Genomic DNA, 22805 nt, shown 5'->3' with positions numbered 1-22805 from the left:
CCCGGGACACTCGGGGATAAGTGACGAAAGAAAAAAAAAAAAAAAGCTGCCCGTCCATAGATAGGACGGGAGCAAATCTGCTCGTCACTAGGCAGATAGGGTGAGAGGAAAAATGGCCATTTCGAGAAAATGGAGATTGATACAGTATGTTTCTGTCTTGTTTTGTCTCAGTGTATTGTCTTCGTGATGAGAATATGGAAGGGGTGAGAAGTAAATTACTAAGGGAAGAAGGCACCCCAGTGGAACCAAGAATAGTTAGGGCATGTGTTGATAAGAGCCCAGGAACTCTAGTCAGAAAGAAAAAGAAAGTTCAGAAGGATTATCAGGAAAAAAGTTGCAGCAAAAGGCTATTACTAAATACTTTTCGTTACCGGAGGGTGCGTGAAGCGGAGAGGCGGCTGCCGAGTGTGCAAGCCGGTCACAGCGCAGCAAGGATTTTCCAAGAGGCTGTGGGGACTGGCCCTTCCCCGCCTCCTGGCCGGGGAGCTGGCTCTTCCACTGCCTCGAGCCCAAATCTAGACCTGACCTGGAGGCACAGTCTCGCAGGCTCTTGCTCCCTGTGCCCAGTAGCAGTTTGAGTCCGGGACACTCCCCAGGGCCATCTGGGGCTGCCTGGGATGCTGCAGGTGGAAGACGGCCCGCATCCCTGAAGTTTGATCATTTCCAAGGCCAGTAACTACAATGGTTCTCCCACACCTGGAAGCTAATGAGTAATGAGCACTATTAAGGCTTATTTCAAATGAAAAAAACCTTGAGATAATGTACTAAATTGTTCAGAAGGTTGTTTTCTTAGTAGAATGCTACAGGATTTTCTTTAGCCATCCTGAGTTCCTGTCTTCGTCCCAGTGCCGGTAAAGACCAAGGTGGAAGAATTTCCAGTGTTGCTGAAAACCGGACGAGACTTCAGATTAAGCTAGCTGCCTGCAGAACTTACCTGGACTGTGATTTAAGCTAGCTGCCTGCAGAACTTACCTGGACTATGAGTTAATCTATTGAGACACTGCTTTACCTGGACTGAGACAACAAACTGTAATCTACAACAAATTGTAACTCGGTATCTTTGCTAACGGTGTCATTGCTGGTATAATTTTTCCAAGGGCTTCTTGCATGGAGCCATCAACTGGCTTGGTATTGTGGCATTTTGTATCCTCCCCTTCTGCTAGTAGCAGATTATTTATGGTGTTTATGTAAAAACCACTATGGTCGTTATTTAAATTAAACAAAAGGGGGAAATGTTAGAGTCTGTAAACAAGTCTGGATGGCGCCTGGCAAAATGCCAGAGGGAGTGGTTTGTGAAGTAACGCCAGCGAGCCATTAAGTGTGGAGATTCCTTATTGGTTGACTGCTGTATCTAGTTTATGTTAATTAGATAAGCTGTGTGTAATGTATAAATACCTCTGTTGTCCTACAATAAACGGCTTCCACTCCTGCTGTATCAATCTACACAAGTTGTTCGTCACCCCCTGGTTATTTTGCTGCAGCCAGACTGCGGCAAATAGTATATTCACTAATGAGGTTTCAGGTATCCACTGGTGGGGGGACGCAGTCTTGGCACACATCTGGAACACAGATACGCTGATGCATTCCTCATAATCCCTAACTTCTATTAGGACCTACATTGCTTTTGCCAAAAGATGACAACCTGGAAGCATGTCAGGCTGGGCAGTATGTACCCTTACTTAGCCTACATGATGGCCAGTAGGGCTGATGCTGACTCAGTCCCCTGCATGTCTCCCTTTGAGCAGAACTTCCTACAATGTCAAAAGCTATTTCCTTCAATGCACCCCATGATACAATCTGAGCAGAGGATGGTAGTGTCCCCCATCCATTCTGAAGAGTCTTTCTGCTGCCAGAAACACCATTTGGAAACACTTCTCCCATCCCTAGATGAAGGAATTTATTGGAACCCAAAGCGAAGACAATGTTAAACATTCATTCTATCCCAGTGGAGGGCTTTCTTCAAGGAAGATCAAGTCATGGTATGCAACATATCTGACTCCTGTGCCTGTGAGGCTTCAAGGGAATGTAAACAGCACAGTGAAGTTCCACCTATGATTTACAGCATCACAATTCTACTGCTATAGGACTTAATGGTCACTGTGTGCAATCCTCAACTCCTCCTGGGGTAGAGCCCCACCAAGCCACTACCAATGTGCTGGAGGTAATTCACAAGGTTCCCAGCAGATAAGAGATAGCCTGTGCAGTCTTTGTGTGGGTTTTTATAATAAGAGCAGCTGATTCCCGCAGGAATTGGGAACTGTGTTTAAACAGGACATACACTCACCAAGCAGGACCAGGCACTCAGGAAGGTCAGACAGAACAGCCAGTAGGAGACACCACTGACAGATGGAGAGATTAAGGAGCAACAGCAGAAGTGTGGCAGATGCCCACACTTTACCCTGGTAGATGTTAAGGGCAAATTGCCACAAGTCATGATTGAGTCCGTCTTGTGGCCCATCTGGGGTCAGGTCCTTGCTCAATCCTGCCCTATGGTGGGGAGGGCTGGCACAACTCCTCAGAGCCTTGTCTCTTGGTCACCTTAGACACATGACAGTCAGAACATGCTTTAAAAAGCCTCTTGTACACGAAAATCCTTTCTCCCCTTAAGAAAATGTCTGCAGAGAACATGTTTTGCTATACCAAACCTCAAAGAGCATGCTTGAAAACACCTCTTATTTAAAGCTACTGCAGATGCTCACAATTCAAACAAGGCTAAGTTTAGATTTCAAGTCCAGGAGGTCCAGAGTTGAGATAGTTTGCTCCAAGTGGTGAGGTATCTGACAGGGTTTCCCACAGGAGAGATATAGGACTAAGCCCCACTTGGCAAGGACTATGCCCACCACTCTGCCAACAGGGGCCAACTAGAACCAAATGCATACACACACACACACATACATACACACACTGTGCCTACCTATCTCCTCACCACAGTGCAACAGCAGCTGTTCAGGCCTAAAGAAGTGGCAGAACACACCTCAGCACCATGCACCAGCCCCTGTTCCAGCACGGGCTGACACACCATGCCTCCAGTGGCCAACAACAGCGCAAGTTCTCCAAGACCCACAAGACCCACAACCTCAGCAAGGCAAGGAGTCTTCCAAGATACAACCCGTGGCAACATCAAGACCCACCATCACAGTCACAGGCAGACCTGAACATGCATACTCAAAAGGGCTCAGGCAGGCACCCCCAGGAGCTAGCCAGGACCAACAGTGCTCACAGTACTGTCCACACACATGCAGTCCTACCATCTGGTCCAGGTTTCAAATGCATTTTTTATTCACTATTTTTGATGACTATAAATAAGTGTTTCCACTATGGAAAAGAAAGTTAGCACAGTACATTTTCATGACTGGGGAATGGATTTTCTCAAGTCATCTTCAATAAGGTAAAAACTTAAGAAAAAAAAACCTGAATGTTGGAATTCAGTTCTTTATATAAAGTCCTTATGAAAACATAACAGAATAAAAATAAACCCAAAAGGAAGGGCAGGGCAAAATTAAAAAAAGAAAAAGAAGAAAAAGAAAGGAAAAGAAATTAAGACGACTCATTGCTTCTCCGATTTCTCCTCAGTCTCCTCTCCAGGTTCCTTGTTCTCCTCCTTCACAGAAAGAGCTTCCAGCTTTTCGGTCACTTTTTCAGCATTATCATTTTTGCCCAGTCCTACCAAAAAGGAGAGCACAGTAAGAAAACAGAAGTCCAGATTATGCTGCCTCCTCACCAGGCCCAGAGCACAGAGGATACTTCATCCCTGAGCACTGCCCACTAATCTCCCCAGCTGAGCCCAGAGAAGACACTGCTGGCCACTCTTACTGGGCTGCTCAGTGACATCTGGTCACTTACTACCACAGCCACCATCTGCCCCTAAGAACCAGGAGATCAAGTCCTACAAAGAGAAAATGAGGATATGATTCTCAAATCACCTGATAGGTTCCATACATTATGACCTAACTGCCCACCTGGACCCCACTGATGTGAGCCATGATGATGAACATGAACTCAGGAGGCCCCCCCAGGAAGTACCCTGTGTCCCCAGGCAGCTGCACTGTCCCTGACAAATTCAGGCAGCCACAGCTCCTGGAATGTTTTTTTAGCAGACTGAAAAAGCACCCGCCTGGGACTGCAGCTGGGTGCAGAGTGAGTCTGCAAGGAACCCCCCCACCCAGGGGCATAGTGTCACCTTTCTTTTCTCTCTCTTCAATTGCTTTCCTGCATTCTTCAAACTTTGTTTTGAATTTTTGTGCATCTGTGGAAAGAAGAGAGATAAATTCCTAAGAGCCCAAGTGTGGAACGGACATATCCTAGAGGGTCTGAAAGACCAAGATTCCCAGAGGGCTCTTGTCCTATATGCAATTTTTAACCTAAGGATGGGCTGGGCCATCTCCCTTCATCTGACTGTGACAATTCATACAATGAAGGAGGCAGTGAACTCTTTTCCAAGGACTATTCTCTACAACCATCCTCCCCATCTTCAAGGGCCCATAAAGTGCACCAGGCACTGGGAGCCACACAGTGTTGGAGGGACATCCCCCCTCCACCAAACCATCAACTACTGGGGACATGGCAACCACTAACTCCTCAGCTTTCACAAATCCATGAAAAAACCCTAGGCAGGAGAGAGGTCAGCCTAGATCTACGGACCTCTGCATGGTCTCTGCAGGTTGTTGGTATCCAGGTGACATCACTGTACCTAGCCTCAGGGAGCCATAAACCTGGCAAAAGCACCAATGGGTAGGAAATCCTGAGGTTTGACTCAGGCTCCACTCACCCAATGGGAATTGGAGCTTGAGGAGCAAACTAAGTGCTAGATCTGGGACTGTACCATGGACACTTGCTCAGCACTAGCACCTAAGAGGAAACACCCTGCACAGCCCCCAAATAGCATGCCAAAACTCTCCAATGAACATTCCCAGTCACTGTCACCTTTTCTCCAAAAGCAACACTGCACTGCAATGCTACAATCAGTAGGTCTCCAGGGTACCCCATTCCACTTACTCTCAGCGTTTAGGAAGCGGATGGCGAGCAGCTCTGGCTTAGGGTACTCATCAGCAAAGTCAGCATGGGTGTTCCAAACCCAGGCACGGTCGCTGCCGGCGTTTGGCTTCAGTTCCATCGTTGGCGTGACTTGGAAGAGAGAAGCCTATGAGGCTGATGGGGACTACCTAGGAAAGCTCACAAACCCTTCGGCCAAAAAGAGTTCTGCTCATCAAACTGAAAGACTCATTTCAGGCAACATAGAAAATATGGGGTCTGAGAATCGGGCCCAGACAAAATCCCACAGGGTTTACATTTCACCCAAACCTCTTTGAAAACAGTCCATATTCACTTAAAACCATCCACATTTAGGACAATCCTGAATGTGGGAAGGCACCCGCTCCCTGACCATGAGGATATCTCTGAGGGTTTCCTGAACTATCTTAAGACCACTCAGCACAGATGACCCTACCTCCAGAAAAGTGGACATGGGTAAAGCAAGCTTCAGTTTTGATTCCAGTGTGACTACTCACACCAAGACCCTTGGTAGTAGCCCCCCAGTGTTGTAGTCCCAAGGCCTAAAGTCAGACATCAGGGCAAAGTCAAGGGAGCCAGCCCTTCCTAATGGCATTCAATCTGGCTGATTAAAAGGTGGGGGGTCAATGGAAGGGAAGAAATCCAGAAACAGGACTCTCATCCAGGACACATAATCAGGCCAGCATGAACACTCCATGTTCTATCGTCTAAGACGACCACTGAGGAATGAGAACAGTTGATATCAGAGTCCCATAACAAATGCTTCTAAGTCATGAAGACAGGGCAATGGCCTAGAATAAACATGCTTATCCTGAACCCATTGGGCCCATGCAAACTTGAGGGGAGAAGAAGGGAGACAGGTCCCACAGCCAATTAGGGAGCGTCCCCTAAAGAGAGCCTCTTGTCTACAGATGTCTTGTAGACACCTTGTCCCTGGTATTTCCACCCAGTCAATGACCCCTGTGCCTCTGGCAGAAGTCTCCAGGGACTCCAGGTGGGTCCATGACCCCAGTCACAGCCACACCTACAAATCAGTGTAAACTAGAGCTCAGAGATCTCATCCACTGCAGCCCAACATAATAGTCTCCAGGCCTCCTGTACATTCTACACATCCATACCTCCTCCACACCCCTCTTGGATGCCTGGCCTACACTCACAACCATCCTCCCCACCTGACAAGGGCCCATAAAATGCACCAGACACTGGGAGCCACACAGATAGCTCTGGAAAATACAGACTCAGCACTAGGAGGTCTACCAAGGGATGGTCCAGGACACATGTGCTTCTCAACACAGCACCCACCAAGAGGAGCATGAATTGTTTCTGCATGGCAGCCAGCAGACAAAAGCAGTAGGGACACCCTCCCATTCATTCCATGTCCCAAGACTGGCCTGGTGCTCTGCATCCATCCTATCAGGACCCATCTAATTAAACCTCACATCCCATGTTCTCTAAGCTTCACTGTAGCTCATAGTTAAAAGGCACATTTGAAAGACTTTTTTTTTTTCCCTTCCCAGCCCTGGGGGTTGAACCCAGGGCCTTGCACATGCTAGGCCAAGTGTTCTACCACTGAACTACATGCTCATCCCTTTCTACAATTTTTCTTCAAGACAGGGCCTTGCTAAAATGCCCAGGCTGGCCTAGAATGTGCAATCCTCTACCTCTACCTCCCTAGTAGCTGGTATTATAGGCATGTACCACTGAGCCCAAAAGAAAGGTATACTTCATATCTTAAATTCTACAAACACCACAAACATGCACTCCAGGTAACAACACATTCCCAGGTTCCAAGTCAGGCCTAAAAAAACCTTCCTGTAGTTCCCAAGTCAATCTAACATAGCTTAGGGGCTGAGAATAAAAAAACAACCTTAAGAGACCACCTACTATAGTGGTTGGCGCATATCTTCAGGGTCTTGTCCCTCCTCATGAGAAGGCGGATGGTTCCTTTCTCCTTATGTTTCAGGAGCTTGACATCACCAGTGCCTCGTTCCTTCCATTCTGGAAGATCATTCTCTGAAGCAAATCGAAATAGCTTTGCTCGCCTGTTAAGAAAAGCCATTAAGTGAGTGCTAAACACAGCACAGCTATGTGCCACTGGATCCCATGTTTCTATAAACAGTCTTTCCCTCCTTTGAGCTCAAGTAACTACTAGGCACCCAGTACCACCCAAAAGAGCAGCACAGCCAACAAATTACAGGCCACTTTAATTTCACAGCTAAAATGAAAAAATATGTAAATACTTTCAACATTTTCCCTAGCAAAAACATATGACCCCTCAAAGGGAAAAAGTAAAAAAGCCCTCAGTAGGCTGAGCCTACCATAGCATCCTATGGCCACATAGAGGTCTTTCTCAGGCCCAAGTCTTCCAAGAGATAAATTTGCTCGTGTGCCCTCAACCCAGAGGACCAGGACATGAATCTCCCTGTCAAGGAGCAGTACTTCACACCTATAGGGGCACCCAGGATCCAGCAGTGAATCAATAGTTCTGTCCTGAGGGCTCACGTTAGCATCCTCCCTCCCCCCCAGTTCTGCCTGTCTCTCTTCTACCAAAGACTCTACCCTCCTCCAACCTCAATTCAGTCAAGGGATACCATGTTCTCACAAGATTACCTAACAGGCCAGGCACAGTGGGTGGCGCATGCCCGTAATCCCAGAGGCTTGAGAGGCTGAGAAAGGAGAATGGGGAGTTCAAAGCCAGCCTCAGCAAGGGCAAGGTGCTAAGCAACTCAGTGAGACCCTATCTCTAAGTAAAATACAAAATAGGGTCAGGGATGTCAGTGGTTGAGTGCCCTCAAGTTCGATCCCTTACCAAAAAACAAAACAAGATTACTTAACAGGAAACCCAAAGATCCAGATGAAAAGGCCCAATCAACTGGCCTCATGTCTGAGAGCAAGTGGCCCTGCCCAAGATAGCAACACTTCTCAACCCATGGCAGGTAAGCAGGTGACAAGTATCATGTCACTTCAAGTACGAGCTACTCCCCACCTGGGGCTACAGCAATCCCAAGGTAGAACAGAGACCAGTGATCCAGTATCTTTAGGAAAATGCCCACCACCCTCTAGGACCGAAAGGGCACCTGTAGCTTTCTTTGCCCATGCTTCCTTCTCCAGCCCCATTCCCTGGAAGAATGGCTTGGGATGGAATTTTCTCATCTTCCTTCGTCCACCTCAGAATAGCCAAACCTGGTATCTTGGATCTACCTGAAGTGGGTGGAGACTAGAGGGCACAAATTTGCACAAGGAATAAACTAAAACCTTACTTTCACTGAAGTGTAACTGAATTTAATATCTCAGGCAATTCTGGCCGTAAGCTATGATCTCTGTAGTTCTGTGATGTAGTCACAAAACACAAAGCTCATACCTAGCGGTACTTCAAAACCTCCCCACCACTGACGAGTGTACATTACTTTTTAAAAAGTAACCCTGAGCCAGGTGCATACTTGTCTGAGGACTGCAAATTTCAGACCACCCTGGGTTTCTTGGGTAAGACCTCGTTTTAAAATCTTGTCTCAAAAAGTAAAATGTAGCTCAGTGGTAGAGTATCCTGGGTTCAATTTCCAGACAACCAATCCCCAACCAAAAAGTAATTAAATACATATACACATGCACACATATACACACACACACGCGCGCGCGCACACACACACACACAAATAAACCTCATAAATAAAGCTATCCATTTTCATTTGTAATTACAAGAGTTATTTTGTACATGAAAAGAGTCAGGAATTCCCAAATTTCAGACTGCCAAAGTTTGTACTTGTTTAAATGTGCCCTAAACATTTGTTGAAAACTTAATTCAGCTTAACATAATGCTAGGCAGGTGCTCTACCACCAAGTTATATCTTAACATAATGCTGGGAAAGGGGCACTACCATTGAATTACATCTCCCCCTACTTCTATTCTTTGTAAATGGTCCACTCTTTGGTATTCTGATATAGCAACAGAAAACAGGTAAGATACAACTTTATGCTGCAAAAACAATTAAGACTTCCAGCTCCACCAAGGGAAGGAAACTGGATTGCCGGAGGTGAGATGGCAAGTAAGGACAGCTAGGGAACCCAGGGAAGGGTCCTGGTGGTCCTAGTGTGGTACAAGAAAAAACATCTCCAAAAACTATAACAATAGAAAACTACCAGATTTTAGCCCAACCCCAGTAAATCAATAAAAAGCTTATGTATGCCTTTGTTCAAAGAGCAGCCTGTCCCTCCATAGGTCAGGTCTTCTCCTTTCGGTTGAAAGTAAATTAAATCCTTGCATGTGTGTGCTCATGTTTTGTTTCATCTCATTTTTACTGTCAATAGAACCTATCTCTGGTAACACTTCAAATAGCCACAATCAAGCCAAGCCAAGATGTGACGCTCACAAAAACCATAAAACTTCCACATTACCAAAGATAACTTTCCCTCCAGTGACATGAACATACTTACATCTTAAAAAGTTCCTCTTCATCTTCCTCCAGCGTTTTAATTTCTTGCTCAGGGAGCGAAACTATAGGCTCAAACTGGGGGTCGTGATTGGATTCATCTGCATTCTCAGTAGAGGTATCATGGTCCTGATGAGGGTCCTGTGAAGGAAGATGCAAAGAGGTGATGCTGCAAGCTGGAGAACCTGGCCCACAGCAGGCATCCCCAATAGTGAATGGCATCCGGAAAACAAGGACAGGCCTCACCCCAAATCAGAATTTAAGCTCACAGACTTTCACATCAGCAAAAATGTGCATTTACATCCAACTCCACAAAATCACAGCACTAAGTGTGCAGCAAGACACTGGATTTCAGCACCCCTCCCCCAGATCCACAAACATCAATCAGAACCATGCAGACTGTCTGTGGCTCCTTGAGGAGTAGCCTAGGAGAAACTCCCTCATCTCTTTGAGCCCCCGTTTCCTCACCGGTAAAATGAAGATAATGATACCTGCCATGTGAAGATCAAAAGACACAATGACGAACTCAGTAAATGTTAGCCTTATGGCAAAATGCAAATCTAAGAGTTTTCACTAAGGGATATCCATGCATGCTCTTACTACAAAGACAAAAGATTGCTATAGACTACTAGTATTTACACGGAATTCACAATTCTGCCAAAAATTTTATCATGGCTTGGAAAATTAAGTTGATAGGTTTCTAAGAAAATCACAAGTCAAAGTCATAAGGGTCTGAACCAACTCAAAGATTTATAGAGCACAAATTATCACATTTAAGTTTAAGTTTTACAAAACACATGCCTTGACGATACAGAAAAAACCCCAGACTCACTACTAGACTCAAACAGGAAAAGAAAACATAAGCCCTTCGCTGTTCTTCCTTTGGTTTCACAGCACTGCGGCTCCGCTGCGGCCGGCATCCGACCAGACACTAGCAGCCAACAAAGCCGCCCCCGCCCTGGGTCGGCGTGTCCACGACCCGTCCCCCTCGTTGGAACACGAGCTTCCGCCACGGAGGCCGGCGGCGGTTCCAGACCTAAGGACCGAATGAATGAAGTGCTGCGTGGGCGACGGGATGGAAGAATACTGTCCCGGCGGAAAGCCCACCAATGGGCCGAGCCGGAGGAAACCGGTCTCCTGCCCCTATCCCGGGCAAGCAGGACCGCCTTTCGTGGCAATGGCTTTTTCCCGGCCCACCCCAAGGTCACGCGAGCGCCCTCCAGCCCGCGCGAACCAAGCTTACGCCCCCAGATCCCGCTAGCCGTGACTCCACAGGCCTCGAGCCCCCAGGCCCCGCGCGCTCGCCCCTAGCTCCACAGGCCCGGAACCCACAGGCCGGCGGGGGTTGGTGGCGGAGGCACGGGCCGCCCACGTGGCCGCCGATAGCGGCCCCAGCCCCCCGGCCCCGCCCGCCCAGTCCCCGCCTGGGCCAGGCCGCACCTGGGCGGCCGCCATGGGAACGCGGCGGCAGCGGCAGCTCGACTAGTTCGGTCTTCACTGACTCCGAGGCCTCTAGGCGACTAGTCGTAGCTTCTTTCCTCCGCGTCTGGCGCCGGCGCCTCCCGCCTGCCCGCTCTTCCCTCCGCCCCGCGACCTGAACCCCAACCCCTGACCCCGGCGGCGGGAAACGCGCCGCGATTCAAAACCAGTGCAGCTTTATTGGCGCAGGAAGCGGACACTCATTGTCCCGCCCACCCTGTGCTTCCCGCCAAAACGCCCGCGGCGCATGCCCAGCCAGCCAGTCAGCCAGAGCAGCGCGCTTTCCCGACGGCCCCACGCACATTTCCGTCCACCGGCCGCGCGCGCACTCTGGCGCTGGTGAAAGGGGCTGGCTTGAGGATCTAACATGGCGCGTTTTGATGTCGTCACCGGAAGCCAAGACCATAGAGAAGCGCGGCCCCGGAGATACGCGCTAGCGGATTGGAGAGTGGCTGGCGATGCGAGCAGCTGCCACGGGCCCCTGGTGGGCTGGCGGGTGGTGCAGCCCCGTGCCCGAAACGAGGCTCTGAACACCGGAGGTTCGATCCCCGACATACCTCTCCGCCCCCCATCTCCTGGGCAGAGCTGGAGAGTTGGCCTCGCGACGTCGCACCTGCTTTCTGAGCACCTTTAGTGTGACAGGCCCAAGATTGGGCGCCAAGGCGGCCCTCGTGTGGCGCCCACTCCAGGCAGCTGACTGTCCGGACGATGAGTGAGAAGCCGAACAACGAAGTAAAATGAAGGGAGACGCGGGCGGAGATGCGGAGGAGTTGGGGTGGGGTAGGAATCCCCTGGAAGAAGAGGTGGGATAAAAAGGTGACACGGGGTAGGGGAGGAGATGGTAGTGGGCTCAGGAGGATAGAAAGGAGAAGCCTGTTGGGGTGGGGCTAGGTGCAGGTGGGCTGAGGGCCTGGGTGTTGGAAAACGGATCCTGGGGAAGGGGATGTCAGGCCCCGGGTTCTGGTTCTCAGTCTGGCTGTTTGTCCACACAGGCCTCAGAGCCCATGGAGGTTTGCAGCCAGCGTTGCAGCAATGTCCTGGACAGCCCTGAAGCCCCAGTATCCCGAGAGAAGCAGGAGGAGAAAGAGGGGCCTAGGACTGCTGCAGGCTCTGGTCCTCAACCTGGGCTTTACAATTACATCAGGGATGATTTGTTCACCTCAGAGATCTTCAAGCTAGAGCTGCAGAATGTGCCTCGACATGCCAGCTTCAGCGATGTCCGACGTTTTTTGGGCCGCTTTGGCCTGCAGCCCCATAAAACAAAACTCTTTGGGCAACCACCCTGTGCCTTTGTGACCTTTCGCAGTGCTGCTGAGCGGGACAAGGCCCTTCGGGTGCTACATGGAGCCCTCTGGAAAGGCCGCCCACTCAGCGTGCGCCTGGCCCGCCCCAAGGCGGACCCCATGGCCAGGAAGAGGCAGCAAGAGGGTGAGCCACCAGCAATGCGAGTTGCTGATGTGGTGACACCTCTTTGGACAGTGCCCTATGCTGAGCAGCTGGAGCGAAAGCGGCTGGAGTGTGAGCAGGTGCTGCAAAGGCTTGCCAAGTGAGTTTGGGGTGGGATACTCTAAGCACCAGAACTCAACTCTGCTGCCTCCTCTATGAGAGATATACACCATGGGATCTGAGCTGTCAGGGTGGTGGCCAGTAAGTCTCCTGTGATTATCAGTGGCAATAGTGAGGTCTCAAGGGAGGGACCCAGGAGCTTGGGCTTTTGGGAAGTATTCCAATGTGGGTGGGGGGCGGTGGGCTGACTGAAACCACAGATCTACTTCATCCTGCAGGGAAATTGGAAACACCAATCGCACACTGCTGCCCTGGCTGCTCACACAGAGGCACAAGCACAACAAGGCCTGCTGCCCACTGGAGGGGGTCAGGCCATCACCCCAGCAGGTCAGGCGGGACTGGGATGGCCACAAGCCCCTATCCTGTGTTGGGGGCAGGGATTGCAGTTCTGTGGACCAAACCCAGGGCCTCAAGCATGTTGGGCAAGCACCATATCACTGAGCAACATACACCCCAGCCCATCCTGTGTTTTTTAAAAAACTTTCTTTTTGCTCTTCTCTCTCTTCCTGTTTTGTTTCTTCCTGGTTTCTTTGGTTTCATCATGTGACCAGTAGTTGTCTTGTTTTTCAACTGCCAACCTCTGTGGGGAAGTTGGGGTATTGCTCTTGCTGCTGTGTTACACAAGTGCTGGATAGCCAGGGTAAGGTCTGGCTGCTTCTTTCTGCCTTCTCTCCCCACAGACTGAGTATCGTAATAAGTGTGAGTTTCTGGTTGGCGTTGGGGTGGATGGGGAAGATAACACTGTTGGCTGCCGACTTGGCAAATACAAGGGTGGGACATGTGCTGTAGCAGCCCCCTTTGACACAGTGCATATCCCTGAAGCCACGAAACGGGTGGTGAAATCCTTCCAGGAATTCATACGGTGAGATTCTGGGACTGGGCCCCTGGGAAATCCTGAGAGCACCTGGGAGCAGAGGGTGTGGGTCCTCCCCAGGGTTCTAGAGTGCCTTCTGTTGGGAAACATGAGGAGAGGGTGAGGGGAGAGATGATCAGGGGGAGAAAGCAGGAATGCTGTCCCTCTGGTCTTGGTTGGCAAACTTTGGGTACTAATGGCTATTCATGGCTCCCACAGGTCCACCCCATACTCTGCATATGACCCTGAGACATATGCAGGCCACTGGAAGCAGCTGACTGTACGCACCAGCCGCCGCGGCCAGGCCATGGCCATTGCCTACTTCCACCCCCAGGTCTCAGGCGGGTGGCTCTGGTGGGGGAGGGTCTCTGAGAGTGGCCGTGGCACAACCTGATGGGGCTTTGAACCACCTACTCTAGAAACTGAGCCATGAGGAACTGGCAGGGCTGAAGGCCTCCCTGGTACAACATTTCATGGAGGGACCAGGCAGGACCAGCGGGGTGACCTGTCTTTACTTCGTGGAGGAGGGACAGCGGTGAGGAGCCCAGGTGGGAACAGGAGGGAAGCTTGCAGGAGCGGATGACCCTGATACACTTGCCTCTCCACACACAGAAAGACTCCCAGCCAGGAGGGCCTACTCCTGGAGCATGTGGCTGGGGACCGGTGTATTCAGGAGGACCTGCTTGGGCTGACCTTCCAGATCTCTCCTCATGCCTTTTTCCAGGTAGGTGTGGCACAAGGACATAAGAATGGGAGGCCTGACACAACATCAGAGCATGTTGGAGACAATGTGGACTAGATGGCAGCAAAAAACTAGCTAGTCTTGCAGATATCTGTGGAAAGCATCTAGGTGGGGGAGCCACAGGAAGACTGGGGTGGGAAAGTGGTTGTTGGTCCCTGATTCGATACTTGTAACAACCCATAGATATACGCGGTGATGGCCCTTCTCATCACAGAGGCTGAGGAACAGGCACATTTTACCACCATAGGACACTACCCAGGCCTTGGCAAGGAGGAGGCCTCAGTGGTCTTTGGGCTAGAGAATAGTTTTACCCTCATTCTTGCTGCCATTGGAGAGACCTTTTAGGAGGTATGGAGACTTAGAATAGGTAAAGACCCTATTTTGGAGTCAGGCTTGGCAGGACCTGCTGGAAGGCCAGAGGTGGGGCTGGGAGATAAGAGTCAGGGACTCTAGGGCTCTTTTGTGAATTCCCATGGGAGGTAGATATACGCTCTACTGGCATGGCGAAGGAAGCCATTGGAGGCTGTAGTCTGGGGAGCTGGATGAAGTTGAGAGGGCCATACAAATCCATTAATTAGAGAAATGCTTCTTATAATTGGGAGTGTGGTTAGGGCTGTGCACATTGGCACAAATTTGGTTTTTAAAGTCAAGAGACTGGGTAAGATTATTGGCATGATGCCAGCATGTCACTGAGACCCTGAAAGTCTCAGCAGGATGGAGCTGGGAACCTAGGTGCGTGGGGTGGTAGGCCTGCCTCTGGGGTCAGGGACTGCCCCAGGAGGGGAGGCCTGCACTGAGTGTGCCATGGCCACCTTCCAGGTGAACACACCTGCAGCTGAGGTGCTCTACACAGTCATCCAGGATTGGGCCCAGCTGGACAAGGAAAGTACAGTGTTGGATGTGTGCTGTGGCACTGGTACCATTGGCCTGGCCCTTGCCTGGGTAAGCCCTCCTGACCCAGCTGAGGTTGCCCTCTCACCTCTCCACCTTCCTCCATTACTCCCACTGACCTCTACAACTTGAAGGCTCAGTCCTTTCCCAGGTCCCAGACCCAGTCTGATTCAGCTGCCCACTTTGCCTCAGACAGGGAGCCATCATCTGGCCCTTTTTCCATTTCAGAAGGTGAAGAGAGTCATTGGGATTGAGCTATGCCAGGAGGCTGTGGAGGATGCCCGGGTGAATGCCCATGCCAATGGTGAGAGTCTGTAGCCCATGCAGCAGGCTGGTGGTCCTGGTTATACCTCAACATATTCCATGGCTCTGAGGACCTGTTGGGGGGCAGAGGGGCCCAAAAGGACCCTGTAGACCCACATGCTCCAGTTCTGAAGGTACCCAATAGGACAGAAGAAACTCCTTGGTCAGTGCTTTCCAAAGAGCCTTATGGTGCCACTCAGGGCTGGACCCATGGGGGAGATTATCCCAGGCCCACTGACAACAATGGTGCATCTTCAGAGCTAAACAACGTTGAATTCCACTGCGGGAGGGCCGAGGACCTGGTGCCCACTCTGGTGTGCAGACTGGCCTCCCAACAACTTGTGGCCATCTTGGACCCACCACGAGCTGGCCTGCGTGAGTGACATACACTTGGGGAGATGGCAGGTGGCCTGCCAGGCTGTGCAGTTTAAGGTCTTGGGGACCTAGCCTATATCTGTGCCTTCTCAGATTCCAAGGTGATCCTTGCCATCCGAAGAGCTGAGAACCTCAAGCGGCTCCTGTATGTCTCATGCAACCCCCGGGCAGCCATGGGCAATTTTGTGGAGTGAGTGTTAAAACAGGGATCTGGGGTGGTCCAGGGCCCAGTACTCTCCTGCCTCCCCCAGGAGTCCTTGACTAGTCCTGTAGGACTGACTTTGGCACTCCCTTCCCACTACAGCCTCTGCAGGGCCCCATCCAACCGGGTCAAGGGCATCCCCTTCCGACCAGTCAAAGCTGTGGCCGTGGACCTGTTCCCACAAACCCCACACTGTGAGATGCTCATTCTGTTCGAGAGGGTGGAACACCCCAATAGTACAGGAGTCCTAGAGCACCAAGGCCCTCTAGCCCAGCCCTCACAAGAGCCCGCTAATGATACCACACTGGAAGTTGGGGCCTCCTTTTCATCCTAGGCCCTGGAAACTGCAGGGTCCAGCTCTTCCAGAACAGGGCTTATCATGGGAGCAGAAGCTAGGGGGCTTCCCGCAGTCTTGCTTGTCTCAAGATGCTCAGAAGAGCAATCACAGGGCACAAGGCCAGCTGCCTTGCCAGGACCAACATGACCGTGATATCGCTCAGAAGACAGCTGGACTTCTATGGCCTGTCCATCCCTCACCCCATCCTTCTGGAACAGCCAGGCTATGAGGACCAGAATAAACAACTGCTGAATTCAGGGTGTTTGTGAAGAACTTTGGTAAACAGGGACTCCTCTCTGCCCCATTCTGTGCGTGCAAAGGGTCAGGGTGAGTGAAGTATCTCAACCCTATCCAAGCTGCCTGGGAATTTCTGCCCTTCATTTTAGTCTGACCCTTAAGCCTCTATGACACCCTACCAGGCCTGGATATCAGGCTGGGGTCAATTTGCATGACTTGCCAAAGGAGCTCACAAAGGCCCTGAACAGTGCAAAGCTCGATGTTTAATAGGATGTTAGGTTTTATGCTTGGAGAGGCAGAGACACACAAGACCAAGTATCAACTGGATGTTCCAGAGCATGCAAGCAGAAGGATGTCCCTGCACCTGAGGAAAAGATCCTCCTAATTGCTCCCAAAAATCAACCTGGCCCTCAACCCAGGAAGAAGGCCACCTCCATACAGTGACCAAAGGCTATACATACCAGGTTGCTGCTAACCCCCTAACAAGGACAGATGTGTCTACTAGTAGGCACTGCAGCCCACAAAGGGCTGGAGTCTGGCCAATTGAGGGTCCACAATGTCATTCCACCCCATGCCCAGAATAAATAAATACCAGCCATTCCCTTTTAGAGTTTGCTTTATGTGTTCAGACCATTGAGGCTCACTCAAACAGCTGTGGCCTAGTGCACAAAAGCAGCATTGGCACAGGCCCCACAGTACAGCTGTGTGCATACAGGGCTTGTGCCCATATGTAGCAGAGGGAGGACACTAGAGACCACAACTGTGTGGCAGCACCTGCTGTGGTGGCATCTGGGACAGACCAGCCCAGTGAAGCTCACTGTCTTCTAGGCTAATGTGTGCACAAAGCTTTGGTTCACAATGGTCAATCTGGCCGTTTCAAGGGCAACAGTCATGGTCAAATGACAATTCACAGCTGCAGACAGGAGGCAAGACAGAAGCAAGTGTCTAATTACAGCAACTTGATTTTGTTTTTGTTTTTTTTTTCCTCAAGGTCAACACAAAAGTCAACCTCAGTCACACAGGTGTGAGGGAGGGATACAGTGTGGGCAACTCAGATGACATTCTGTCTCCAAGACAAATGCCTTCTTGACTGCAGGGATATGATAGGAGACATGTCATGGAACATGATACAGCCCAGTGCTGGGCTCTGGTGTCCAGTGAGCACATGACCCCTGAACAGGTGCTGGGGACAGGTCAATTGCTGGCCACCACCACCAGGGTCCTGAACACACACATGCTAATTCAGACAGAAACATCTACCCTCAGAGAGGCTACCCCGTGAGCACAGGTGACAAGTTGAAAAGCCAGCTGGACACTGGACCTGGCTATACGGGGAAACTGCCCTTGACACCCGAGGAGGCCACTGTCACTAAAAGTTGAGTCAGCCACCGTGTATTCAGCTAGCCCTTGGCTTACTGCACTAAAGGCCCTTGTTTCTTCAAAGAAGTCCGCTTGCTTAAATGCATGATTTTAAATCTACCTTCTACTCTCACTGTAAAAGTTTCTTTGCAAATGCTAAAATATCATAAAAGCTTTAAAAATTGATGGGTGGACAGATGGATTCAACTGTGCAAAAGTCTTTGTAAAAAAACCTGTTGCCAGATGCCAACCAAGGCAGGGGCCTCAGTGTCCAGGGAGGCAACTGTTAGGACATTAAGACAAGATCAAAGAGTATTCCAAGCCCAGTAGCAGGCCAAGTTGATGCAGAGACTGGGTCTGGTGTCCTCACTGGCAACTTCAGTCACAAATAGAGAATAGCTACCTTGATGATTTGCCCGCAATCTCTGAAAAATAGTTCGATGCTAAAATTGTTTATTTTAAACCAAAATGGTCTGAAATATTCCTAACTCTTATAACTTTTTCAGAGAAAAAGGGAAAACACAGAAGGCAGGTGGTAAGGGACAGGGTGCCATGTGCACCTTCTAACCAGGTCCCTGCAGTGGCTCAGGGCACAGGGGCCACCTGGCATCAGGAGCCAGCCACAGCCACAGGACTCAGCTGTCCTTACAACTGTCATCTGAGTATCATTTCTTGTCAGTGTGTGTTATATACTAAAAGTCATGAAAACCTTCATTAAAAGCCTGTAGCAGGTGCATATGAGCAGTCTGCAGCAGTCCAAATTATCAGCTTCCACTTGGGTAATCATTTGGAATTGATCCTTAAACACATCCATTCAGGCCTGGGAGCAGCTTCCAGAAGAGAACTGCTGTTTGACCGTTGTGCTGTATGGCCATGGCTGTCCTCATGTACCAGAGCCTCTACCCTCTGGTTTGGTTCCAGACACTGGCTGCAGGGAAGTTAACTTAGGTTGGTGGCCTGAGGCTGCAGAGTGAGCGGTGGGTGGCTGGTATTCTCCCAGGCAGTGCTGCTGATGGCCCCTTGCCCCAGCCCAGGCTGCCTCCCTCACACGTCCACAGTGCAAAGGGGTTCACCACCAGGCTGGGCAGATGCCACAATAGACATCTTAGGCTTTTTCCTAGTCTCCTCCTGGAAGAACAAAAGGTCAAGGATATGAGTGAGGTGGACTTAGGAGAGAGGCAGGGTGAGGCCAGCAGACCAGCATCAGGAGACCCCTGGACTCCAGAGGGCACAGGTGCTTGCAGTGCTTAGCTATATGGAAGGCCTGAGGAGCAAGCTAGATTGGGACTGAAGAGGATCTCCCAGGGACACCATGTGCTATCACTTTCCTGGAAATCAGGACACATACCCAGAAGTGAAGAACTTGAGTGAGGTGACATCTTAGAAGCCAGGATTCACCCCTCCCTTTAGAGCGAGTCTCTCTCATCCCAGCTACAGGTATGGGTACTTGCGGGGGCAAAATAAGGCACAGATGGCATGGGCAATGTTTACCCTTTCCTCAGCTAGCCTCTTCATTTGCTTTGCTTGCCCAATGTCACCATGTCCTGGGCCTGTTGCCCTTGGGCCCCAAAGCCCATTTCCCAACTAGGAGCAGGCTTGTCAGCCCTGCTAGTTTCAGGCAGACAAGGTTTAACCCCACCTGAGAGCAAAAGCAAGGCATCTCCCAGACCACAAGCAGCAGACATCTAGTCCTAAGGATTTGTACATGGGTGCAGGCTGATGCCAGAGCTGAAAGAACTGCAACCTGGAAGGACTAGGTGGGGTTGTAAATGATCACATGAACAGTGCCTGGGGACAGGGAACACCACTATCTGCCTGATGTGGGGGAGGGGGGGAGCGTATCCACAGTGGGTTTAGAAGCTTCACCAGGACAAAGCCCTGCCCAGGTTCAGTTTTCTGTGACCCTTTGGAGTTCCTCAGGAGACCTAAGCTGTTGTACCATCCCTGTCATCAAACACCCAGCTCCAAATGAAGACCCAGTCAGTCCTCAGAGGCTGAGCCCTTCACCCACTAGCAGGCTGGCCTACTGATTCTCTACCTTAACTAAAAATAAAGCTATTTTACAAAAGTATGACACTGAAGCTCAAAGAAAAGCAAGTCTCATCTGGAAGGAGGATTCAGACATTTCCAGAGTGTCAGAGGTCAGGAATGGGTTCATAGTATCTAATGTTCCTCCATAGCTGCCCTAGGGATGGTATGGCTCAGTGACTGCTTACAGGAGTAAATGAGGGGACAGTAGTTGTGGATAGTGCTCACCCTCTCCTCAGCAAGTCTCTTCATTTCCTCCTGGAGCTTGCTCAGTATGTGCAGGTTGGGCTTGTTCTTCTTGGCATACTGCTGCAGCTCGATCACGCTCTTGTCAGAAGTCTCCTAGGGAATAACAAAGCCTTGCTCTTAGGGCCCATAACCTTTCCACCGCTAGCAGCAGTTTGTCTCATGATCCCTTGAGGTGGAAGCACTAGGATCTGTCAGGCACATAGCAGCCAGGAGCTGTGGCCATGCAACTACACACTGACACCTGCCTATGATTACACCTGGCCTGCTGACAGCAGCAGAGAATGTGAAGCAGCAGTTCATAGCTCCCTGAACATGCCACCCCACTGGACAGAAAGCTACACTTCCTACAATGGGCAGAACAGGGAAGCCAGGAGCTTGCTGTGCCAGAAGCCCTCAGAACAGTGACCAGATCATGGATGCAGCCTGTAGAGATAGCACACTGCCAGCCAGATACATCCCCAGAACCGAGCTCTCTATATTCCCACAACTTGCACAGTAGGCAGAATAAGCTGTCTTGAGAGGCTATGGCCAAGGACACCTATTGTGCCTTGAGATGCCAGAACTCCTCCTGCACTCTGTCAGCTCCTCCTGGCTATGTCAGGCTGGGCCTACTGTCTTCCAGCTGAGAAAGGTTTCCACCCACAGCCAAAGCAATGCTTGCCTTCTTTCCCTCAGTCTTAGTCCAGGACTATGCACAGCAAAGGCAAATTTAACCTACATTTGAACTCATTTACCTAAAATGTCTACCCTGGGGTGGGAAGTATAGCTCAGTGATAGAGCACTTGCCTAGCATAAGAGGCCCTAGGTTTGAGCCTTAGCACCACAGGTGGGGGGTTGGGGGGATACAAAATAATCAGATATCCTTTAGGTCATTAATGCATCCATGTAATTCTTGGACTCTGCCTTGTCATGACCAGAGCAAGGACAGGACCAAGACCATGGTCTCAAGGTTCCTGTGTTGTTCCCAGCTGCTGATTCAGTCCAAGGAAGGGTGGCATGAAGACTCAACACAACCCTCAGGGTCATCCTACCTGCAGCCACCAACCCACTACCCCTTAACTAAATGGGATTCTGACAACCCTGATGGTTTCTGTAAACATCAGGTATAAAAATAGAAAATGTCAACACTCACCTCCCAGTACCTCCCTCCACCCCTTAGGTTTGGGCACCGTTTTAAAAATTTTTAAATCTTGGCAAAAACTAAAGAAACAAAACACATGACAGATACATTCTTCAGGCTGCTGGAAGTCCTGAACTAAGCACAAGAGGACATTGCCCTGGGAAGGGCTGAGGGCCTGGCTCTCAATCCTTCACAAACCTCAGCAATGGGGCATGGTCTACATCTTATACCTGGCCTTGTAGCCTTGTCTCTCACTCCAGTCACCTCCCCCAAAGCCACAAAGCGAGGCTCAGCCCATGTCCCCTGAAGATGGCTTAGATGACCCTACCTCCTACCCATATGGTCATAGGCATGGCACAGCAGAGAGGCAGTCATGAGCAAGAGCAGTGCTGCCAAACTGTGACCCTCAGAAAGCAGGACCCCAGATGCAAGCTCTAGGGCATGAGGCAAAGAAGCAGAGGAATTACCCTAGGATCTGACAAGGGGTCCAGATACCTGTTTGACCATTTTGCTGCTTTCACGGCCATACATGCGAAGTAAAGACCCCCAGTTCTTGACATGTGGGTGCAGCAGCTGAAGGATTTTCTGAGAAGCTAACTGTTTCCCAACTCTCTTATTCTTACCTGTTAAGAGGAAGAGCAAAGGTAAAGAGAGGGAATCTGGATGTGAAACACCCAGTGTTCACGTGGCCACTTCACACAAATAGAAGTCACTGATCCTCCACACTTCCCCAGGGACCAGCTGTAGCATTCTATAGGACAGTAGGCAATGTTCCACTTTTGGGTACCCAAGAGTCACAGTCCTGTGACCAAGCAATAGCCGCTGCCTAGAGTATGACCTTAGACAATCCAGGTAAGGGTGTGTACCCAGGCCAGGCAGCTGAGAAGTCTCCATCCTCCACCCTACTCCCTGACAAACAGATTAGCAGCAACCTACCTTGCAAGCATGCTGCTCCTTGAGAGAAGGTGCTGTGGGGTGGAGATCCAGCAAAAGGCCTTTCCTAGGCCTTCCAGACAGATCAACGATACTTCCCAACAGCTTAACCAAGTGGCTCATGCCTACCCAGCCTGCTCAGGGCCTGTCTCAGTGGTGACTACATTCTGCAGGGTACAGGGAAATCCCAGAGGCAGCAGGGCACACATGGGTTTAAATGTGGTTCTGTAATTTCTCAGACCACTGTATACTACTTCTAATTCATATAAAACTAATTTGTGTTTATAGTAGTTTTCTTTTACAATTAGTTAGATGTTTTTATTTTGCTTTGTTTGGTTTTTAAGATGGGATCTCACTATATTGCCCAGACTGGTCTCAAAACTCATGGCCTCAAGCAATTCTAGCCGATCAAGCTCCCTAGTAACTAAGACTACAGGGATGTGTCACCATGCCCAGCTTAAATTAGCTTTGAAAACTGGTTACTTCAGAACCAGGCATAATGACACATGCCTACAATCCCAGAAACTCAGGAGGCTAAGGCAGGAGGATTGCAAGTTCAAGACAACTTGATGATAGCCTGTCTCAAAATAAAATATGAAAAGAGCTGGGGATGAAGCTCAGTGGTAGAAGGCCCTTGGGAATCCAATCCCCAGTACCACACCAAAAAAAAAAAAAAAAAAAAAAAAAAAAAAAA

General features: G+C 50.0%; 3 protein-coding genes and 1 non-coding gene across 10 annotated transcripts in view; 1 reads left to right on the top strand and 3 right to left on the bottom strand.

Annotated features, from left to right (window-relative positions):
* Positions 1-3255: 3255 nt before the first annotated feature.
* On the bottom strand, positions 3256-11058 carry Ranbp1 (RAN binding protein 1). 3 transcript variants are annotated; one of them, XM_015500447.2, is made up of 6 exons: positions 10878-11058; positions 9442-9578; positions 6895-7052; positions 4996-5124; positions 4181-4246; positions 3256-3663 (listed from the first exon to the last, which is right to left on the bottom strand). In XM_015500447.2, exons 1-6 carry the CDS (start codon positions 10890-10892, stop codon positions 3548-3550), a joined length of 621 nt encoding a protein of 206 aa, XP_015355933.1. In that variant the 5' UTR covers positions 10893-11058; the 3' UTR covers positions 3256-3547. The 3 variants fall into 3 exon arrangements, with proteins under 3 accessions (XP_015355933.1, XP_015355934.1, XP_048641127.1); XM_015500448.2 differs by lacking the exon at positions 10878-11058 and adding an exon at positions 10681-10703; XM_048785170.1 differs by lacking the exon at positions 10878-11058 and adding an exon at positions 10270-10293.
* On the bottom strand, positions 4023-4147 carry LOC125611137. Its single transcript, XR_007341278.1, has one exon. It is a non-coding gene; the product is annotated as a small nucleolar RNA SNORA77 (small nucleolar RNA).
* Positions 11059-11317: 259 nt separating the features above from the next.
* On the top strand, positions 11318-16442 carry Trmt2a (tRNA methyltransferase 2 homolog A). Of its 5 annotated transcripts, none has more exons than XM_015500446.2 (12): positions 11318-11696; positions 11909-12462; positions 12683-12809; positions 13163-13344; positions 13555-13669; positions 13755-13870; positions 13948-14059; positions 14897-15019; positions 15197-15272; positions 15530-15646; positions 15740-15836; positions 15951-16442. In XM_015500446.2, exons 1-12 carry the CDS (start codon positions 11676-11678, stop codon positions 16180-16182), a joined length of 1872 nt encoding a protein of 623 aa, XP_015355932.1. In that variant the 5' UTR covers positions 11318-11675; the 3' UTR covers positions 16183-16442. The 5 variants fall into 5 exon arrangements, with proteins under 5 accessions (XP_015355932.1, XP_015355928.1, XP_048641126.1 ...); XM_015500442.2 differs by having other exon boundaries at positions 11318-11719; XM_048785169.1 differs by having other exon boundaries at positions 11318-11732.
* A 578-nt stretch (positions 16443-17020) lies between these two features.
* The window catches only part of Dgcr8 (DGCR8 microprocessor complex subunit), a 36902-nt gene continuing 31117 nt past the window's right edge, over positions 17021-22805 (bottom strand). Inside the window, exons 12-14 of the mRNA XM_015500441.2 lie at positions 21674-21801; positions 20038-20151; positions 17021-18909 (exon numbers count right to left, since the gene is read on the bottom strand). Of these exons, the coding sequence (XP_015355927.1) occupies positions 18826-18909; positions 20038-20151; positions 21674-21801 (326 nt within the window). The 3' untranslated portion in view covers positions 17021-18825. The remainder of the gene's footprint in view (positions 18910-20037; positions 20152-21673; positions 21802-22805) is intronic.

Source organism: Marmota marmota, unplaced genomic scaffold (genome assembly GCF_001458135.2).
Source record: "Marmota marmota marmota unplaced genomic scaffold, marMar, whole genome shotgun sequence".
Taxonomy (NCBI): domain Eukaryota; kingdom Metazoa; phylum Chordata; class Mammalia; order Rodentia; family Sciuridae; genus Marmota; species Marmota marmota.
The sequence above is the reverse complement of the archived record's forward strand: the minus strand, read 5'-3'. Positions and strand labels throughout refer to the sequence as shown.